General features: G+C 38.9%; 1 protein-coding gene across 2 annotated transcripts in view; it reads left to right on the forward strand.

Annotated features, from left to right (window-relative positions):
• The window catches only part of UBR1 (ubiquitin protein ligase E3 component n-recognin 1), a 74064-nt gene that overhangs the window by 46233 nt on the left and 8972 nt on the right, over positions 1-18859 (forward strand). For both annotated transcript variants that reach the window (XM_063289877.1, XM_063289876.1), the window contains exons 31-40: positions 116-209; positions 4855-5007; positions 5302-5399; positions 6994-7084; positions 10922-11070; positions 12112-12167; positions 13727-13823; positions 14983-15050; positions 15412-15568; positions 17796-17883. In XM_063289877.1, the coding sequence (XP_063145947.1) occupies positions 116-209; positions 4855-5007; positions 5302-5399; positions 6994-7084; positions 10922-11070; positions 12112-12167; positions 13727-13823; positions 14983-15050; positions 15412-15568; positions 17796-17883 (1051 nt within the window). The remainder of the gene's footprint in view (positions 1-115; positions 210-4854; positions 5008-5301; positions 5400-6993; positions 7085-10921; positions 11071-12111; positions 12168-13726; positions 13824-14982; positions 15051-15411; positions 15569-17795; positions 17884-18859) is intronic.

Genomic DNA, 18859 nt, shown 5'->3' on the forward strand with positions numbered 1-18859 from the left:
CATTCCCTGAAAAGATGTCCCTTGCCAGAAGTGGATGTGTATTAGTACACATTTTGCAAAACATCCCTTATTGCAACAAGAAACAGTGTGTTTATTTGTTTATTTTCCTCAACAGAAGATACTGATCCTCTTTTCATGGATCCGGACTTGTCCTGTGGAACACATACTGGCAGTTGTGGTCATGTGATGCACGCAGCTTGCTGGCAGAAGTGAGCTGATATATTTAGTAATTTTTATTTGTTTGCTTGATCTTTAGTCAGTTTTCAAACTACCTCTTCTAAGGTGCTTATGCATTTATCATATTGACTAGGCAGAAAGTAAAGAGACAGCACTTTATAGCCAAGGAATATACTCAAAGAAATATAAGGCTAAATACAGAGAAAAAATTGCTTGTTGATTTAGTTCCAAATCCCACAGTAAGGGAAGAGATGTCATAGGCCAACTCAAGTGACACAAAGTAGGCCTCAAGCTTTACATTTTTGCAGATTTCTTCATCAGGTAAAACAATAAATAAAGCAAGAATTAAAAAGAATTAGAAGTGTGGGATGGATAAGGGAGTGGCTGCATTTGCCTTGAGTTGCAGTCTCAAGACTGTTTTTTGTTGTTGTTTATTTGTTTAGTCGCTTCCGACTCTTCGTGACTTCATGGACCAGCCCACGCCAGAGCTTCCTGTTGGTCATCAACACCCCCAGCTCCCCCAGGGACGAGTCCGTCACCTCTAGAATATCATCCATCCACCTTGCCCTTGGTTGGCGCCTCTTCCTTTTGCCTTCCACTCTCCCTAGCATCAGCATCTTCTCCAGGGTGTCCTGTCTTCTCATTATGTGGCCAAAGTATTTCGGTTGTGCCTTTAATATCGTTCCCTCAAGTGAGCAGTCTGGCTTTATTTCCTGGAGGATGGACTGGTTTGATCTTCTTGCAGTCCAAGGCACTCTCAGAATTTTCCTCCAGCACCACAGTTCCAAAGCATCTATCTTCCTTCTCTCAGCCTTCCTTATGGTCCAGCTCTTGCAGCCATATGTTACTACGGGGAACACCATTGCTTTAACTATGCGGACCTTTGTTGTCAGTGTGACATCTCTGCTCTTAACTATTTTATCGAGATTTGTCATTGCTCTTCTCCCAAGGATTAAGCGTCTTCTGATTTCCTGACTGCAGTCAGCATCTGCAGTAATCTTTGCACCTAGAAACACAAAGTCTTTCACTGCTTCTACAGTTTCTCCCTCTATTTGCCAGTTATCAATCAAGCTGGTTGCCATAATCTTGGTTTTTTTGAGGTTTAGCTGCAAGCCAGCTTTTGCACTTTCTTCTTCATAAGGCTCCTCAGTTCCTCTTCGCTTTCAGCCATCAAAGTGGTATCTTCTGCATATCTGAGATTGTTAATGTTTCTTCCAGCAATTTTAACTCCAGCCTTGGATTCCTCAAGCCCAGCATGTCGCATGATGTGTTCTGCGTACAAGTTGAATAGGTAGGGTGAGAGTATACAACCCTGCCGTACTCCTTTCCCAATCTTAAACCAGTCCGTTGTTCCGTGGTCTGTTCTTACTGTTGCTACTTGGTCGTTATACAGATTCCTCAGGAGGCAGACAAGATGACTTGGTATCCCCATACCACTAAGAACTTGCCACAATTTGTTATGGTCCACACAGTCAAAGGCTTTAGAATAGTCAATAAAACAGAAATAGATGTTTTTCTGAAACTCCCTGGCTTTTTCCATTATCCATCGGATATTGGCAATTTGGTCCCTAGTTCCTCTGCCTTTTCTAAACCCAGCTTGTACATCTGGCAATTCTCGCTCCATGAATTGCTGAAGTCTCCCTTGCAGGATCTTGAGCATTACCTTCCTGGCATGTGAAATGAGTGCCACTGTTTGATAGTTTGAACATTCTTGAGTGTTTCCCTTTTTTGGTATGGGGATATAAGTTGATTTTTTCCAGTCTGATGGCCATTCTTGTGTTTTCCAAATTTGCTGGCATATAGCATGAATTACCTTGACAGCATCATCTCGCAAGATTTTGAACAGTTCAGCTGGGATGCCATCGTCTCCTGCTGCCTTGTTATTAGCAATGCTTCTTAAGGCCCATTCAACCTCACTCTTCAGGATGTCTGGCTCTAGCTCACTGATCACACCGTCAAAGCTATCCCCGATATTGTTATCCTTCCTGTACAGGTCTTCTGTATATTCTTGCCACCTTTTCTTGATCTCTTCTTCTTCTGTTATGTCCCTGCCATCTTTGTTTTTGATCATACCCATTTTTGCCTGGAATTTACCTCCGATGTTTCTAATTTTCTGGAAGAGGTCTCTTGTCCTTCCTATTCTATTGTCTTCTTCCACTTCCGCGCATTGCTTGTTTAAAAATAATTCCTTATCTCTTCTGGCTAACCTCTGGAATTTTGCATTTAATTGGGCATATCTCCCCCTATCACTGTTGCCTTTTGCTTTCCTTCTTTCTTGGGCTACTTCTTGTGTCTCAGCAGACAGCCATTTTGTCTTCTTGGTTTTCTCTTTCTTTGGGATGTATTTTGTTGCCGCCTCCTGAACAATGTTGCGAACTTCTGTCCATAGTTCTTCCGGGACCCTATCTACTAAGTCCAGTCCCTTAAATCTATTCTTCACCTCCGCTGCATATTCCTTAGGAATATTAGTGAGCTCATATCTAGCTGATCTGTGGGTCTTCCCTAATCTCTTTATTCTGATCCTAAATTGTGCAATAAGAAGTTCGTGATCAGAACTACAGTCAGCTCCAGGTCTTGTTTTTACTGACCGTATAGATGTCCGCCACCTTTGGCTGCAAAGGATGTAGTCTATCTGATTCTGGTGTTGTCCATCTGGTGAAGTCCATGTATAAAGCCGTCTCTTAGGTTGTTGGAAGAGAGTGCTTGTTATGCAGAGTGAGTTGTCTTGGCAAAATTCTATCAGCCTGTGTCCTGCTTCGTTTTGTTCTCCCAGGCCATGCTTACCTGTGATTCCAGGTGTCATTTGACTGCCCACCTTAGCATTCCAGTCTCCTGTGATGAAAATAACATCTCTTTTAGGCGTGTTGTCCAGTAGGTGCTGCAGATCCTCAAAGAACTGCTTTACTTCAGCTTCTTCAGCATCTGTGGTTGGGGCGTATATTTGGATCACTGTGATGTTCGATGGCTTGCCCTGAATTCGAATTGAGATCATTCTATCGTTTTTTGGATTGTATCCAAGCACTGCTTTAGCCACTTTACTATTAATTATGAAGGCTACTCCATTTCTTCTGTGGTCCTCTTGTCCATAGTAGTAGATCTGGTGGTCATTTGATGTGAAGTGGCCCATTCCAGTCCATTTCAGTTCACTGACGCCCAAAATGTCTATCTTTAATCTTGACATCTCACCAATAACCACATCCAATTTGCCCTGGGTCATAGATCTTACATTCCAGGTTCCAATGGTGTGTTGATCCTTAGAACATAGGATTTGCCGTTTACCACCAGCACCATCGGCCGCTAGCCATCCTTTCGGCTTTGAGCTAGCTGCATCATCACGTCTGGAGCTAGTTGAGCTCATCCTCTGTTCCTCCCCAGTAGCATTTTGACCATCTTCCGACCTGGGGGTCTCATCTTCCGATGGTATACCGACATATCTCTGGTTGTACTGATCCATTTAGTTTTCACGGCAAGAATACTGAGGTGGGTTGCCATTACCTTCCCCAGAGATCACATTTAGTCTGACCTCTCTGTCATGACCTTCCTGTCTTGGGTGGCCCTTCACGGTTTAGCTCATGGCATCATTGAGGTGCTCAAGCTCCAGCACCACGACAAGGTAACGATCCTTTGCTGAAGCTCAAGACTGTGGATAACTGTAAATTCCACGATGCCCACATTTGTTCTCTTCTCCCCCCTTTTTTGTTCTTCACCATGTTGCCTGATGAAGGAGAATACAAACGTTTGCACACTACCGTATAACAGTTGAGGTAGATTGAAAAAAGGGATTGCCTTATTCCTGTGGAATAACTTCACATTCAGACCATTGCTTTCCTGATGAGCTTCCAAAGAGAGGGGCATTTAGGGGATGTTAAGCTTGCACAGGGGATCTTCCACCTTTCCCAAGTTTGGGCCTGCCTGTGTCAGTTGTGCCATTATGGCTGACATTGTTTATGTTTGTCCTATTGTTTTTAGTCTTTGTTCTTAACCGCATATCAAGATGTTATAGATTATTCATGGATGGAAGGAAGGAAAGATAAATGGGATTTTGACTGTTTTATGAGCAACTTTATTATTTTTTGCTTTTTGCGTGCTTACTAATTTTAAAACACAAAGTCATAATATGTAAAAACACTGCTGTTGAAATATTTATGTACTAATTTACTAGATTTACAGCTTGAGTTTCTGTTGCATAGTAGTTTATTTGCATAAATGTTTTGAACAACTGTTTCTGCCACATAACTTAAATTGCATCAAGCCTTACCAGCCTTTATATTCTAGGAAAGATTCTGAATGCAGTATACTGGGACTGTGTGCACCTGCCTTACTATAGATGAAACATCTAACAAATTCGATGTCAACCACATTTATTTCAATGTGAATCTCCCAAACCTTCTGATTTTAACATTGCTATAAATAGACTGGTTGGGAGAGATTGTATGTACAGTGTTTGAATGTGGTGCAGATCACTTCATTCATTGCTGTCTCCCTCTCAAAGGAGGGGAAAAAGTATATGAAAGCCAGGTTCTCATACTGGGTTGAGAGCAGTCCCTCACTTCTAACACATGAATATGACTGTCCATTTAAATTGGTAATTCTAGAGCTAAACAATACCAAATTTAACTAGGTTTTGCATGCCTGTACTAGGAGATTTATTCTGGGATATTTATTTGACCATTTCAGATACTTTGAAGCCATTCAACTGAATTCTCGACAACGTCATCATGTTGAACAGAGTTTTGATTTAGGGAATGGAGAGTACCTTTGCCCACTGTGCAAGTCCCTGTGCAATACTGTGATACCAATTATTCCTTTGCAAACAGAGAAAATAAACAGGTATGTGATCATATTTAATTTTTCCTAAAGTTTAATCTGCAGCAGCTTTTGTTCCATTTATAGGGAAAGTACATTATTCTTTGCTATGTTACAGGAGCATTTTATCAACATGTTGGCCAGTCTAAGATCTTTCTAAACTTTGGAGGAAATACCGATTTTTGATAGCTAGAACAACCACAGTGAGATCAGTTCATATTTGAATAATCACCACCATAACCAAATAGCTATTTAAATGATGTCTTGTATAGAATATGCACATCTGAAAGAGTGATTCCTATCTTTTTGTATTGTCAGTGAGGATGCAGAAATGGTAGCTCAGCTTCTGTCTTTGTCAAAGTGGCTAGAGATTGTTATAGCTCGGATAGCTGGTTACAACGAGAAAAGCAATAAAGGTTAGTACATCTCATGGAGAACTTTACAACTGAGAGAACTACTTTAAGATGCTGTTAAATATTTAAACAGTTAAGTTGTTATCCCATTTAAATTTTCCACTTACAAGATTGCTTCCACTGACCTTTATTATTTCTCATAATCTTTTCCTCTGGTTATATTTTACTAGTGCAATCAATATTGGTTCCATTTCTTTTATGTTTTATTAATTTCCCCTTAGTATATTGTCTGTACTAGTATACAGGTAGTCCTTGACTTATGACCACAATTGGGACTGAAATTTCTGTCGCTAAGCAATGCAGTCGTAAAGTGCTGTTGCACTTTACGTGACTGCATCACTTAGCAACAGCAATCCAGGACAGTACTAACCCCAAGATGTGAGGGTCATTAAGTGGGAATAGGTGGGAGTCCCAAGTATGGAGCACGGGGGTGCCACAGGGGAGTGGGGGAGGCCTGGAAGGGCTGGTGCAGGCCGCACATGAGTTGGGGGTTGCTGTGGTGCGGCGCAAACTCAGGAAGGCCGGGGAAAGAATACGTTGTGGCTCGGACTTCTTGGCGCGTTGCAGCTCTGGGGCTGTAAGAAGTCCCTGAGCTGCAGTACAAAGCCACAGCCTGCCCTGGAAGCCTCGGCCGCCCCTGCCTGGCCCAGCAGTGCGTCACAAAGGGGCTTTCTGGCGTGCTGTGGCTCTGGAGCTGCAGTGTAGCACAAAGGGACTTCCTGGCACACAGCAGCTCTGGAACTGCAAGAAGTCCCTAAGTGACAGTGAAGCCGCAGCCGCCCCTGGAAGGTTCATCCGCCTCAGCCCAGTACCAGCCATGGTAGCCTCCAGAGAGGCCCCTGCCACTCTGTGCTCTGCCACCCGAGCTGACCGTCGCCATCTTGCTCCCACTGCTGACGAGGCGTGCCCACCCTGGCCCTTCTTGAGGCAGCTGCTGGCCACGTGAGGCCATCTTCCCAGGTCTCATGAGGAAACTGCTGTGCACGACCTTGGGAAGAAAGCCTTGTGTGGCCAGTAGCTGCCTTGCAAAGGGCCAGGCTGGGCATCCTTGGTCAGTAGCGGGAGCAAGAAGATGGCAAAGGTCAGCTAGGGCGGCAGAGGCTGCAGAGTGCCAAAAGGGCATAGATGGGGCGGGAGATAGGTGGGTGGGGGGAGCTGAAGTGGCCCTGCGGTTGTAAGTGCGGATGGGCTGCCAAGCACCGAATTTTGATCATGTGTCGATGAGAGCACTGCAATGGCTGTAACTTTAGGGACCGTCAAAAGTCCCTTTGTTCAGCACTGCTGTAATTTGAAAGGTCGCTGAACAAATGGTCATAAGTAGAGGTCTACCTGTATTGCATTAGGATAGCTTTGTCATTATTTCTGCACTTGAAGGTCACTGCCCAGGCAGAAATACAAATCTTTATTCATGTATATCCAGACTATCTAATTTTTCACAAGATGTGGCTAAATAGAAATCATTTTGGCCAAATTACTCTGATAATTGCATTTTTATAGTAAAAGTAAGAATTTTTATAGTAATTTTTTAATGGTAAAAGTACTGTATTTCGGTTAGTTAAAATCAAATGTTGTAACAATCTTTATTTCATTTTTGAAGAAACCAAAATTGCTCCATCTTTACTTAATAAAGAAATGGAAGATGCTTCATCTGAATTCCATTCTATACTTAGTTTTGGAGTTCAACCTTTGTAAGTGTTGAGTCACATTTATAATGTTTGTTATTTGTATATTGCATGTCTGATGCAGTTGTATCAGAAAGATGAATTTTGATCTAAACTATATAAACGAGATATAGAGATAGAGATATAGGACATAGATGTAGATGTAGATATAGATCTCTTTTAAGCCAACTTTACCAACTTCACATATGGATGTTTTTATTGTGTTACTAGGCAAAATGTCACTATTTTTCTTGAAAATAAGCCAAGTTACAGTAAGTAGGCAGAAGCTCCTTCCTATTTTATGGAAAGAACAGCATGGCTGAATTCATACATCATGTTAAGCCAAGATTTTAAACCTTGGTTTGTTAAACTAAGTTATAGTGGCCTGTTTTGCATATAACATTAAGATGTAATGGGTGGGTTCTCATATTATGCTAAATCAAAACAAGCCACATACTAGCATACTATTACAGTGGTGACAAAGTTTGTGAATCCTTTAGAATTATCCATTATCCTGCAAGATCACACTGTGAGTCTTATCAGATAGACCAGCCTAAGAAAAAGACATTGTGAGGACCTAGAGCTACTTTTATTAGAACAGCTATAGTAACTGAATCTTGCAAATCTGAATGGGCTACCTTTCCTCTTTTATCTTCATGAGAATGGGGTGGAGTGGGGGCTGCCTGAGGTGTTTTCGCAAATTACTGACATGGCCTGGGCTCAAGTTTTGTTTACAGTTAGTCCTCAGCTAACTATGCCAATTGGGACTGGAATTGTTGGCAGATTGCTGGGAAAGCCTTTGGCCCAGGAGAGATCAGAAAAGTCACACACCAGGCATTTCTATAAAAATAATTTATTTACAGAAAGCAAAACGAAAGCAAAACATATTTAAAGGACTTGGCTCTCAGTGAGAGCAGCCTGGCTTACTACATGCCTGCACAAAAAGGAAAAAAGGAACTAACAAGAAGTCCAGGCAAGTTCCTCCCCCCCAGGCGATGCAGCCATCAAGCATGTGAAAAGGAGACAATCAAATTCAACCTCTTCACCCGGCCAAAATGATTAGTTACCGTAGCAACCTTAATCTGTAGTAGGAAACATTAACAGGAATTGCCATTGCTAAGCGACGTGGTCATAAAGTGTGACATCATGTGGCCACACTGCTTAGCAACAGTAGTTCTGGCAGTCCTGGTTGCCATCACTAAGCGAGGACCATGCGTGTCATTAGGCAAGCACCTCACATGTGATCACGACTTCTGATTTCCAGCCTGCTTCCCCATTGACTTGCTTGTGGAAAGCCAGCAGGGAATGTCAGAAATCGTGATCACATGACCTCAGGGACACTGAGACAGCCGGAATTCCAAGTACTGGTTGTACGTCCCCCTCGTTCAGTGTCGTTGCAAGTTCAAACGGTTGTTCAAACGAATGGATGTAAGCTGAGGACTACCTGTACCTGATTGTTGCCTTGGTAGCACGTCTTCCTTCTGTCCTTCAAGGCCATCTTCTTTATTCACTACAGATCTAAACTTTGTCTAAATCCTATTAATAGATGTCTTTACTGAACACACTGAGCCAACACTTACTGTGTTCGTTGGAAAAAGTATGTGATGCTTTAGATTTAGTGATTGGTGGGATCTCCTTTAGCAACAGTAATTTCAATGAAACATTTTCTGTACTTTGGTCAGTTGCACACATTGGCTTGGAGGTATTTTGGTCTATTCCTATTTTCCTAACTGCTTCAGTTCTTGATGTTTTGGAATTGTCTTTCATGAACTGCTTATGCCTGGTCATGCCATATTTCAGCTAGGTTAAGGTTAGTGCTATGATTTGGCCACCCCAAAATGCAGAATCTCTACTTAAGCCATTCTGTTGTAGATTCACTTGTGTGTTTAGGATTATTGTTGTGTTGCATGGCCCAGATCCATTTAAGCTTCAGTTCATAGACTGATACCCTGAAATTCTCCTGTAGCATTTGCTATTGCAGTCCAGATCCATTGTCTATTAATGATTGCACTGCATTGTCCTGATACTGGAGTTGCAAAGCAACCCCAAACCATGGTAATCCCACTACTGTGCTTCATAGTTGGGATGAGATTCTTTTGCTAGAATGCATGTTTTTTTTTTCTTTTCTTTTCTTCCAAACATAACATTTCTCATTAATCCTTGAAAGTTGCACTTTTCTCTCATCTCTCCACAGAACATTGTTGCAATAGTCTCTTTGAACATTCAAGTGATCTTTACAAAATTTGAAATAGGCAGCAGTGTGTTTTCTGGAGAGCATTGGTTTCTTCCTTGGGATTCTCCCATGTATATTACTTTTGTTCAGTGTGTTCCTTATGGTGAACTTACGAACACTGACATCAGACAATGCAAGAAGGGCCTGCAGATTTTTTGCTGTTACTATTGCAATCTCCTTTAGTATTGTCCATCTCAGTCTTGGGTGATCTTTGTTGGATGACCACTCGTAGGAAGAGAAACAGTGATGCTGCATTTTCTCCACTTGTATATTATCTGCCTGACCATGGACTGATTGGGCCAAAGTCTTTTGCAATGGTTTTGTATCCCTTTCCAGTGTCATGAACATCAACAACCCTTTTTCTGAGATCCATAGAGATCTCTTTTAGTTGGGACATGATTTGCATATGTTATGAAGTACAAACTCTGATGCTGACAAACAATTTGTGTGGGTTTTTTTTTAATAGAGAAGGGCCCCTCACACTCACATGATTGTCATCTCATTGATTGGAACTTCTGACTCAAGTTATCCTTTTAAAAGAGTTGGTTATGCTAGGGTTTCACATACTTTTTATAGCAAAGACAGTGAATATTGACTCAGTAAGTTCCATAAAGATACAACAGAGTAGACTGGTGTGTGTTATTTTTAACCAGAATCGCTTTACCAATTAATATGATTTAGATGAAGCTTTGATTACATTACAGGTCACAATACTGCAGGATTATAGATAATTGTAATGGGTTCCCCATTGTAGGTACTCACATGTATATCAGTGAAATGAGCCATGAATCTCTTTTCTTCCTTCTAAATCCAGGAGATGAATTAAATGGAAATGTTTCTTTTTCATGAAATAGTTTGAAACGTTATCCAGTAGCTGAATAAAGGGTTACTATAGTAGCTAGTTTCATAGAACAAAATGAAAATTCCATCAAAAGCTACGATATATACACCTTAGAAAAGAATTATATCCTATGGTGACTATATGCTCTTTATATTACCTTTTTAATGTCTTTTCTTCACTACTTATGTTTAAATTAAGAGGTTTTTTTATTGACAACATTCTAATGAAGCTCATTTATACAGCTTATTTTGATTGTCTCTCATTTCATTGTTCAAACTAAAAGAGGAAAATGTACCAGGTTGAATTCTGTTTTAGGGATGTAGCTTCAACTCTGGTTTAACCTAGAGTTAGATTTTTAATTTTACCTTAATCACGCAAAGAACTACAAAGTGAGGTGTATCCAACTAGGGCAATTTCCAGCAATGAGGACTTCAGTTCCCAGAATTTTGCAGCCCACATACCCGTTGCTGAGTATTTTAGTAGTTGAAGTCCACACAGCTGAACGTTGCCCAGGTTGTTACACTAGACCATTGTTTTCCAATGAGCAAATGTATCTAGCCTGAAGCACTAAGATTTTTATTAATTTAATTTAATTTAATTTAATTTAATTATTTAATTTATACACCACCCATCTCACTATTTCAAGCCTGTTGCCAGGGGTTATAACTTTCAGTGACAATTTAGTATTGCATGTTTCTGACATAATTAAGAAAATTACTGCAGGTAATAGAACAATTTATCTTTTGAATTTTATCATCACCAGTTCACAACTTCTGAGTTCCTTCCACAGAGTTGAATATTCAAATAGCATCAAAGAGATGGTGGTTCTCTTTGCCACAGCAATTTACAGAATTGGATTACAAGTTGCTCCTAATGAAGTTGATCCACGTATTCCTATGATGACTTGGAGCACTTGTGCTTTTACAATCCAATGTTTAGGTAAGTAAAAAATTGAATTTATGAGACCATTTGAAATACAGCTTTTATTTTATTTGTTCTTACCTGAAATAGTAAACAACTATATTTTTGAAAATAAAGGAAAGCTACTTAAAAGTAATTAATAAAATGTTGATACATAGAATGCTAAATAATGTGGGTTTATGCTAGGCAAAAGTCAAATCATTACAGTCCCCATTAACTTCCTATGCTGTTAGAAGTGAAGAGTGAAATTTTTCATTCTGATTTCAGAAAGTACTACTTTCCACAACTCTTTTTCCTAGTATTCCTTTGACTAATAATAATGGTATTATCTGCCACAAAACTATTTTTGTAGATGGGAATCTTTTAATAAATGTAATTTCTACATACTGAAAATCACATTTAATTCTAAATATCTGTTGCTTTAGAATTGGTGGTAGGATTATGTTTAGACATGAAAGCAAGAAATGTTTAAATGTCCAGGGGCAATTTCAAGATTAAATCATAGTATCCAAAGGCTAACCCTTGGCTTATTAAATCATTGTACTTTGATTTCTAGTATTCTTCTAGAGGTAAGAACCATTCTGTGCATTACAGTATTGATAAATAGATGTAACACATCTACATCTCTGCAAATTAATAAGCTGAAGCAGACCTGCTAATTTAGAATAAGTCTAACTAACTATAGTGAAGCTTGTTTCTGATGGAGGCTCCCAGAAATAAATGTTGTACAATTTAATACAGTAATAATTTGCTATTGATATAGCATATTTCAAGTGAAAAGAATTCACAACTAAAATGAGATTTGAACAAATGAATTGTTACACCTCATTTAGATCTTATGCTACACCAGCTCTGACATGGGAACATGCCAGACATAAAAATATTGCCACAGCAAAAACAAGATTTTTGATGTCTTTTGAATTGCATTAAAATCCAAATCTTATCCTTTCCCATTGAAAGCAGTTTATAGAGATTTATGAGAATTGAACTGTAAAGATCTGGCAATTTTGGACCACCGTTAAAGTATACCTTATTTATATTTCCTTCTTGCTTTTAAAGAAAATCTTCTAGAAGATGAGGGCAAGGCTTTGTTTGGCTCTCTACAAAGTAGACAGGTATGAATGTCTAATGGTAATAATTGTGTTTTTATCCCTTGCCAAGGTAAATAGGCTAATGTTTCTTGAGAGAGATCCTTTTAACCCTTGTAATCTACATTGTGTATATGGAATTTTTTAAACTTAAAAAATGTGCCACAGTCACATAGGGAAAATGGAAAAAAATTAGAGTTTTTATAGTTAAGAAGCCGTTCTGTGATTATATAACTAGCTGTAAAGTAAACTGCTTAACATAAGATTGGCTTTGCCCTTTATATTAATCTGTACATCTCCAGTGAACAAAGCTCAGGAATGCTGATCCAACTGAGATTATGGTTACTTCATGAATTATTATTTGTATTCCTAGTTGTTTCATTTATTTATTTATTTATTTATTCATTCATTCATTCATTCATTCATTCATTCATTCATTCATTCAAATTTTGCTACCACCCATCTCCCCCAAAAGAAGGACTCTGGGCAGATTACAATAAAATTAAAACTATAACAATAAACAATTAAAATCCTATAAAAATAAATTTACAAATATAAAATACAATATAAATAAGTGTAAAATCCAAGAGGCTAAAAAATTCTATTATCTACAGCCTTGTGTGGCGCAGAGTGGTAGGCGGCAGTATTGCAGCCGATACTCTCCCCACGACCCGAGTTCGATCCCGGCGGAAGCTGGATTCTCGAGTAGCCGGCTCAGGTCGACTCAGCCTTCCATCCTTCCGAGGTTGGTAAAATGAGTGCCCAGCTTGCTGGGGAAGGTGATGACTGGCAAACTACCCCAATATAGTCTGCCAAGAAAACGTTGTGAAAGCGGCATCTCCCCCAAGGGTCAGACATGATTCAGTGCTTGCACAGGGGACCTTTCACCTTTTTTTCACGGATATTATCTGTTCTTGTAAGACACTTCCAAATGAGAGATGTATTTAAACAGACACTGGATGGCCCTCTGTTAAAGATGCTGTAGTTGCGTTCTGCATTTTTGTTTGTATGAGGTAGGAGATTAAGCTAGATAAGATGACCCCAACCTAGGTGGACTTCAGTTCCAGGATTCTTTGCCATTTCTGTGGTGGCAGGGAAATATTGCAGTCCTTACATGGATATGATATAAGAGCAGTGGTGCATTCTTACCTTAAGGAGGATGTTTCTACTTTCTACTTGGATAATGTAAATTGTTAAAAAAGAATATGCAGGTTCTAATCTAGAACTGAGTAATATTTTCACGTGTAGAAGTTGAAGCATTTCAGTGTGCAATTTACCATCACCTTTCAGACAAAGCAAATAATTCTAAAACCAGAGATGTTTGCTATTTGCTAAACATATGCTCAAGTGCTGGACATTTTTAAGTAGTTTTTTCAGATTGTACCTTGAATATTTATTTTCTCAACTGACTAATAAATAGACTTTTAGATAAGGGGAAGTTAGTCACTCCTTGCATATATTTTTTCCCCTTATTTGCTACCGCACTACAGGCCTGATTCTTCAGGCATTTAAGATAAGATTCTTTAAGAGAAGGATAAAGACAACAGTTTCATTAAAAATTCCTTCTTCTTCTTCTTGCACTCTAGCACAGTGGTCTTAAAGCATTGGTACAATTTGCAGCTGTTCAGAGGACTACAGTGCCACAAAACTTGATCCAACAACATCTTGTACGTCTCCTAGGAGGTAATGCATTTTTCCTCACAAGATTTGGAAAATATTTAAAATCTTCTTGCAAATGTTTCTTCCCTAACAGAGTTGTATAATTCATTAAAAAGTGTAGGTATAAGCAAGTGCATCTAGCAATGCAAGGTTCTAGAAATCCCCATTAAATCAAAATGCGTACACAGTTAACTTGTAGATTAATCCCTTCTATCAATAGTCATCAATAACAAGTCATGATAATGTCAAAATGACAACTGTGTAAATTACATCATTTTATGATGATATGATATACATATCAATATGTGCCTCCCATTGACCCCTTTCCCCCACAAAGGCACCTATAAATAAATGTGAGGGACAGTTGGCTAAATACTGAACAACCCTTTCACTTTGAGGTTAAATAGTAAAGGAGTATGTTGGAAGCTTTTGTTCTATTGAATTTTCTCTGGAGCAACAGTTGTTGGTGGGGAAGATAGGAAAGGAATATAAACCGTGCAGGTTTGGGATTGAAGTTTTCCAGGACTCAGGCAGGAAAGTAACCTACACAAATGTCTAGGTGTAGTGAGTACATTTGATTATAAATTTGTTTTGTTTGTGCTCAAGCCTTAGCAGTTTTCTTTAAGCTCTTTTTAGGCTTAAACTCATTCTTAGATGGACTTCTTTTGAAGTTCAATCCTTTTCTTTAAGTGTAACGCACCTCTGTGTTTTTCCTTGCTGCTGTGTGCCTTAATAAACTCTAACAGACATTTGGTGTCATGTTGCCTTGAGGAACTTATAATTTGGTAACATGCCTTGAAAGGCCCAAACTGCTCCAGACTGATTATCACATACAGGGCTTAAAATGTCCTTGTGTTTTTTAGTTAACAGAAAGGGGAAGGCATTTATTTAGGTAGCTAGCTACCTTGGTCCTATAACCCTCCTGGAGGGGAGGAGAAGATGGTAGCAGCAAATACCAGCTGAATGCAGTAATTCCTCTATTACACCAGGCTGTGCTACTTGGGTCAGGCAGACCCAGTGGTGACAGAGAGCATCTTACAGTAGGATTTTGTGAAATATGTTATCATTTGTCTAGAGGACTTAGACACCTAAGGGAAGGGATATACTCATGTCATTAATAATGCAAATATTGTATTTTCAGTTTATTGTAACAATCTCTAAAATGTCTATTCTGCTCTTGTAGTTCTTTTGCCCAGTTTAAAAGTGGAAGACACACCGTCTCTTCTAGATGTAGACCTCTTCCATGCTTTGGTAAATACATTGATGGCTTCTGCTAACATTAAGGTTCCTTATTTTTTGAAAGTTACTGAGTAGACCCAATATTTTTTTGGCTTCTTTGGGGTCATATCTGCAACAGTTCCTTTATATAGTCTGTTGAAGGTAGTATGTTGAAATGACATTTGTTTTCATTTGAGTTTGGTTTCAGTTCTTCCATGTACCTGCACATTTTAGCATTAGTTAATTTTAAAATGTGGTATCAGATCTAATGCTTTTGATCTTTTGTATTATAGAAACTTTATTTTTGAAGCATATTTCATCATGTTGCTTGGGTAGTTGTTTTTAAATATCTATTATGAAAGCCAAGATAACCAATTTCTTACTTCCTCTGTAGGTTGGATCTGTGTTATCATTTCCATCTTTGTATTGGGAGGATAATGTAGGCTTGCAACCTTCAGCTATCAGCTCTGCTTGCAATCAACTCTACCTCTTCCATTTGTTTACTATGGCACACATAACACAAATTATTCTAACTACAACAGCAGATAAAGGTATCTTTGATTTTAGAGTTTTTTAGATAATAGAATAAATCACTTTTAGATACTTTTGCCAAAGTTTTGTATTCTTTCTATTTATTTGTAAAGCATTATTTGTGTACATTCCTGCCCACCTTCCCTAACCCAACAATACTGGAGAATCACCAATAGAACCCAGTGGTTCATTGATCATATCCACTTCTCTCGTAATCCTGCCATTAGTGGCTGTAGACTGAGGCCTGTGGAAAGTAGGTTCATGTTCTGCCAACAGCTGTGAGCAGAAGAGATAATTCTGGTGAAGATAACACCATTGTACAAGATTTGTTGGCTTTTGATTCTCAGTTGCAGCCTCCTGGGCAACCCATCTGTGTATTTGTTCCCTTTTCTCATGTTACTGTTTCCCCACCCAAGTTATGAATGTACCAATGGCTGTAGCAGGCTTAATTCAATGTATTGGTACTACAGGTAGTCATCGCTTAATGACCACAATTGGGACCAGAATTTTGGTTGCTAAACGAAGTGGTCATTAAATAAATCTGACCTGTTTTTATGACCTTTTTTGCAGCAGTTGTTAAGCGAATCACTGTGGGCATTAAGTGAACTACGTGGTTGTTAAGCAAATCACGCAGTTCCCCGTTGACTTTGCTTGCTAGAAGCTGGACAGGAAGGTCAAAAATGGTGATCCCGTGACCACAGGATGCTGCTATGGTTATAAATGCAAACTGGTTGCCAGGTGCCCAAATCGTGATCACATGACTGCACAGAAGCTGCAACAGTTGTAAGTGTGAGGACCGGTTGTAAGTTGGGTTTTTTTCCAGCACCGTTGGAAGTCCGAACTGTCACTAAATGAATGGTTGTTAAGCGAGGACTACCTGTAATCAATAAAGTCTGAAAAGATGTAGGATTATCAGTTGGTACTTAAAAGAGAATTTCCCCATTATCAGCTGACCAGTAGGTTTCTAGTATCAGTTGATCTGTAGTCTCAGATCAGCTCTAGAGGCTTTGCTTTGGGTCCTATTTGCAGATATTCTATTTCTTTGCTTTAATTGTATATTGTTTTCAGTGTTAGTGTTTTATACAGAGTTTCTTTAAGAGAAAAAAAGTGATACATAAAATCAGTAAGTGGATATTAACATGTGTTCAGAAAAAGATTAATATTGAGGCTGAAAGAACACTAATTCTCTATAAATTATTTAACAATTTTAGTTTCACTTCACATATTGGTCTATTTGCTTAATTTCCTTGTTTATTGCAAATTGAATTGACTTAAATGTTAATAATTTAATAGTGCAGTATTACATAAGAATATATGTAGGGTTAGTTCTTTGATGAGCACAAAACAAATATGTTTCTGTGTAGGGATTTTCCAGTGGTTTTCCTTTTTTTCTTTTTGCATACTATTTTTTAAAAGGGTGGATTTTTTTCGCTATATGTTTTACCTTACATGGGCTGGAAGAAAGGAATTAATTGGCTTTTAGCAGCATTATTCAACCTGGATTGTATGTATCCAGATGGAATGCATCTGAATGATAACAGCTGCCTGCACAATTTTAACTGGGTTTTCCATTGGGATAGAGTACTAAATTTACTTTGGTTTCTTGGTGATGATGGAGTGTGGCTCTGCTAGTTGGACTTCTTGGTAGTTTTCAGTACCTTTAGGCAAAGTATCCTTTTGGGCTTTGGTGGCACTCCTTTGAAGTCCTTCAGGTCTTTCTTGGTGAACCAGAAGTTGTCCTGGGGCTGGGCTGTTCGATAGCTAAGCCACTGATCTCTGGTGTCCTGCTGGATTCCATCTTCTCTCCATGGTTTCTTCTCTAGGCAAAATCAATGGAAGATTCATTCAGAGCTTAGAGTGGGGTGCCATCAGCATGCTGATCATTTCCAGCTCTGCTTCTCCTTGCCATTCAATTCCAAGAAAGTAACATTTTCAAAATTCAGTAATGGGCTGGATGAGAAAGAAAATATGACATTAAATCCAGGCAAGATGATGTTATTGGACACTAGGAAATTAGCCTGGGGAGGGAGGGCGGGAGTGTTGAGATTCATCTTGTTCTGCATGCAGTTGCACTCTACCTGGAAAAAAAATTCTCAGCTGGAGTGTTTTTGTTTTTTGTTTTATCTTTAGCTTTCACTGGATTCAAAGGTGATATTGGTGCTATTAAGACGATGCACCAAATACAACCATTCATAAATCAATGAGATTTGACAGTAGTTAATTAAGTGCCGATAATGATCTTTTTAGATTGTCCCTCTGCTCAGATACTGAATGATAGTGAAGAAGCACATGCTGCTGAATCTTTTTGCAAAGAAATTTGCAGATACACAAATTGGTAAGTGCTTCTCTGCGATATGCCTTGAAAGGTAAACATATTGTATTGGTGTCCAACATTGTTCAAAAGGAGCGGGGAAAGATTTCTTCAGAAGTTCACACATCAGTAATGCCACTTCCTTTGTGATTTTTTGCTAAATGCGTTATACAAACATGCATCAATGAATAAGTCTAGGGGATGGGGTGTTTAGAGCTGAAAAAAATAGTTTGAGAATATGGCTTGCTTTCGGTTTTCTGATTGCAGTTGTTAGTTTGCCTGATGGGCAATGTTATGATTTATACTTGGCTTGTTTTTGTGTCCTGCCTAAGACGTGAACCACTTCAGTAGGGAGGCAAGGTACGAGCTGCTTATAACTGAAGGAAAATAGAATGGGAATGGACCAAACAAGCTATGATTGCTTTGTTCATCTTTCAGATTAACTGAAGCTGACTTGGAGCTTAATCAGCACACCATGGCTAGAAGCAAATATGATTTAATGCAATGTTGCCAAATTATTAGATTTGTTAATGATTTTATAAGCATTTTTAGCTCTGCCGGAAAAAGTGCATATAAATACTTTAACAAAATAAATAATTTCAGTATTGACAAAGCAACACCTTTTCGGGCAGCAGTTAAGAGCGTAAAAGGGAGGAAAGGGGATAAACAGAAAAAGGAAGGCAGAGCAGCCTTTTTAACAACACTAATGGGTTATATATTAATTGAATATAACTGGATACTTCTGGAGTGGGATTGATTATTTTTACCACTTTTCCATGAATTTTCCTGTGTGTGTGTGTATACAGATATATATATATATATACACACACACACACATACATACATAAAGTATATATTTATTTATTGATGCACAAGAGGGAGATTTTTATTTTGGAGCATAGCAGTTGAAGAAATGCATCTGAAGAAACATCATCACTGTTTTTGTGAGAGTTTATTTTTCACCATGCCCTGGCCCTTTACTTTTGATCAGCTAGGATTT

Source organism: Candoia aspera, chromosome 1 (assembly GCF_035149785.1).
Source record: "Candoia aspera isolate rCanAsp1 chromosome 1, rCanAsp1.hap2, whole genome shotgun sequence".
In the NCBI taxonomy this organism is placed as follows: domain Eukaryota; kingdom Metazoa; phylum Chordata; class Lepidosauria; order Squamata; family Boidae; genus Candoia; species Candoia aspera.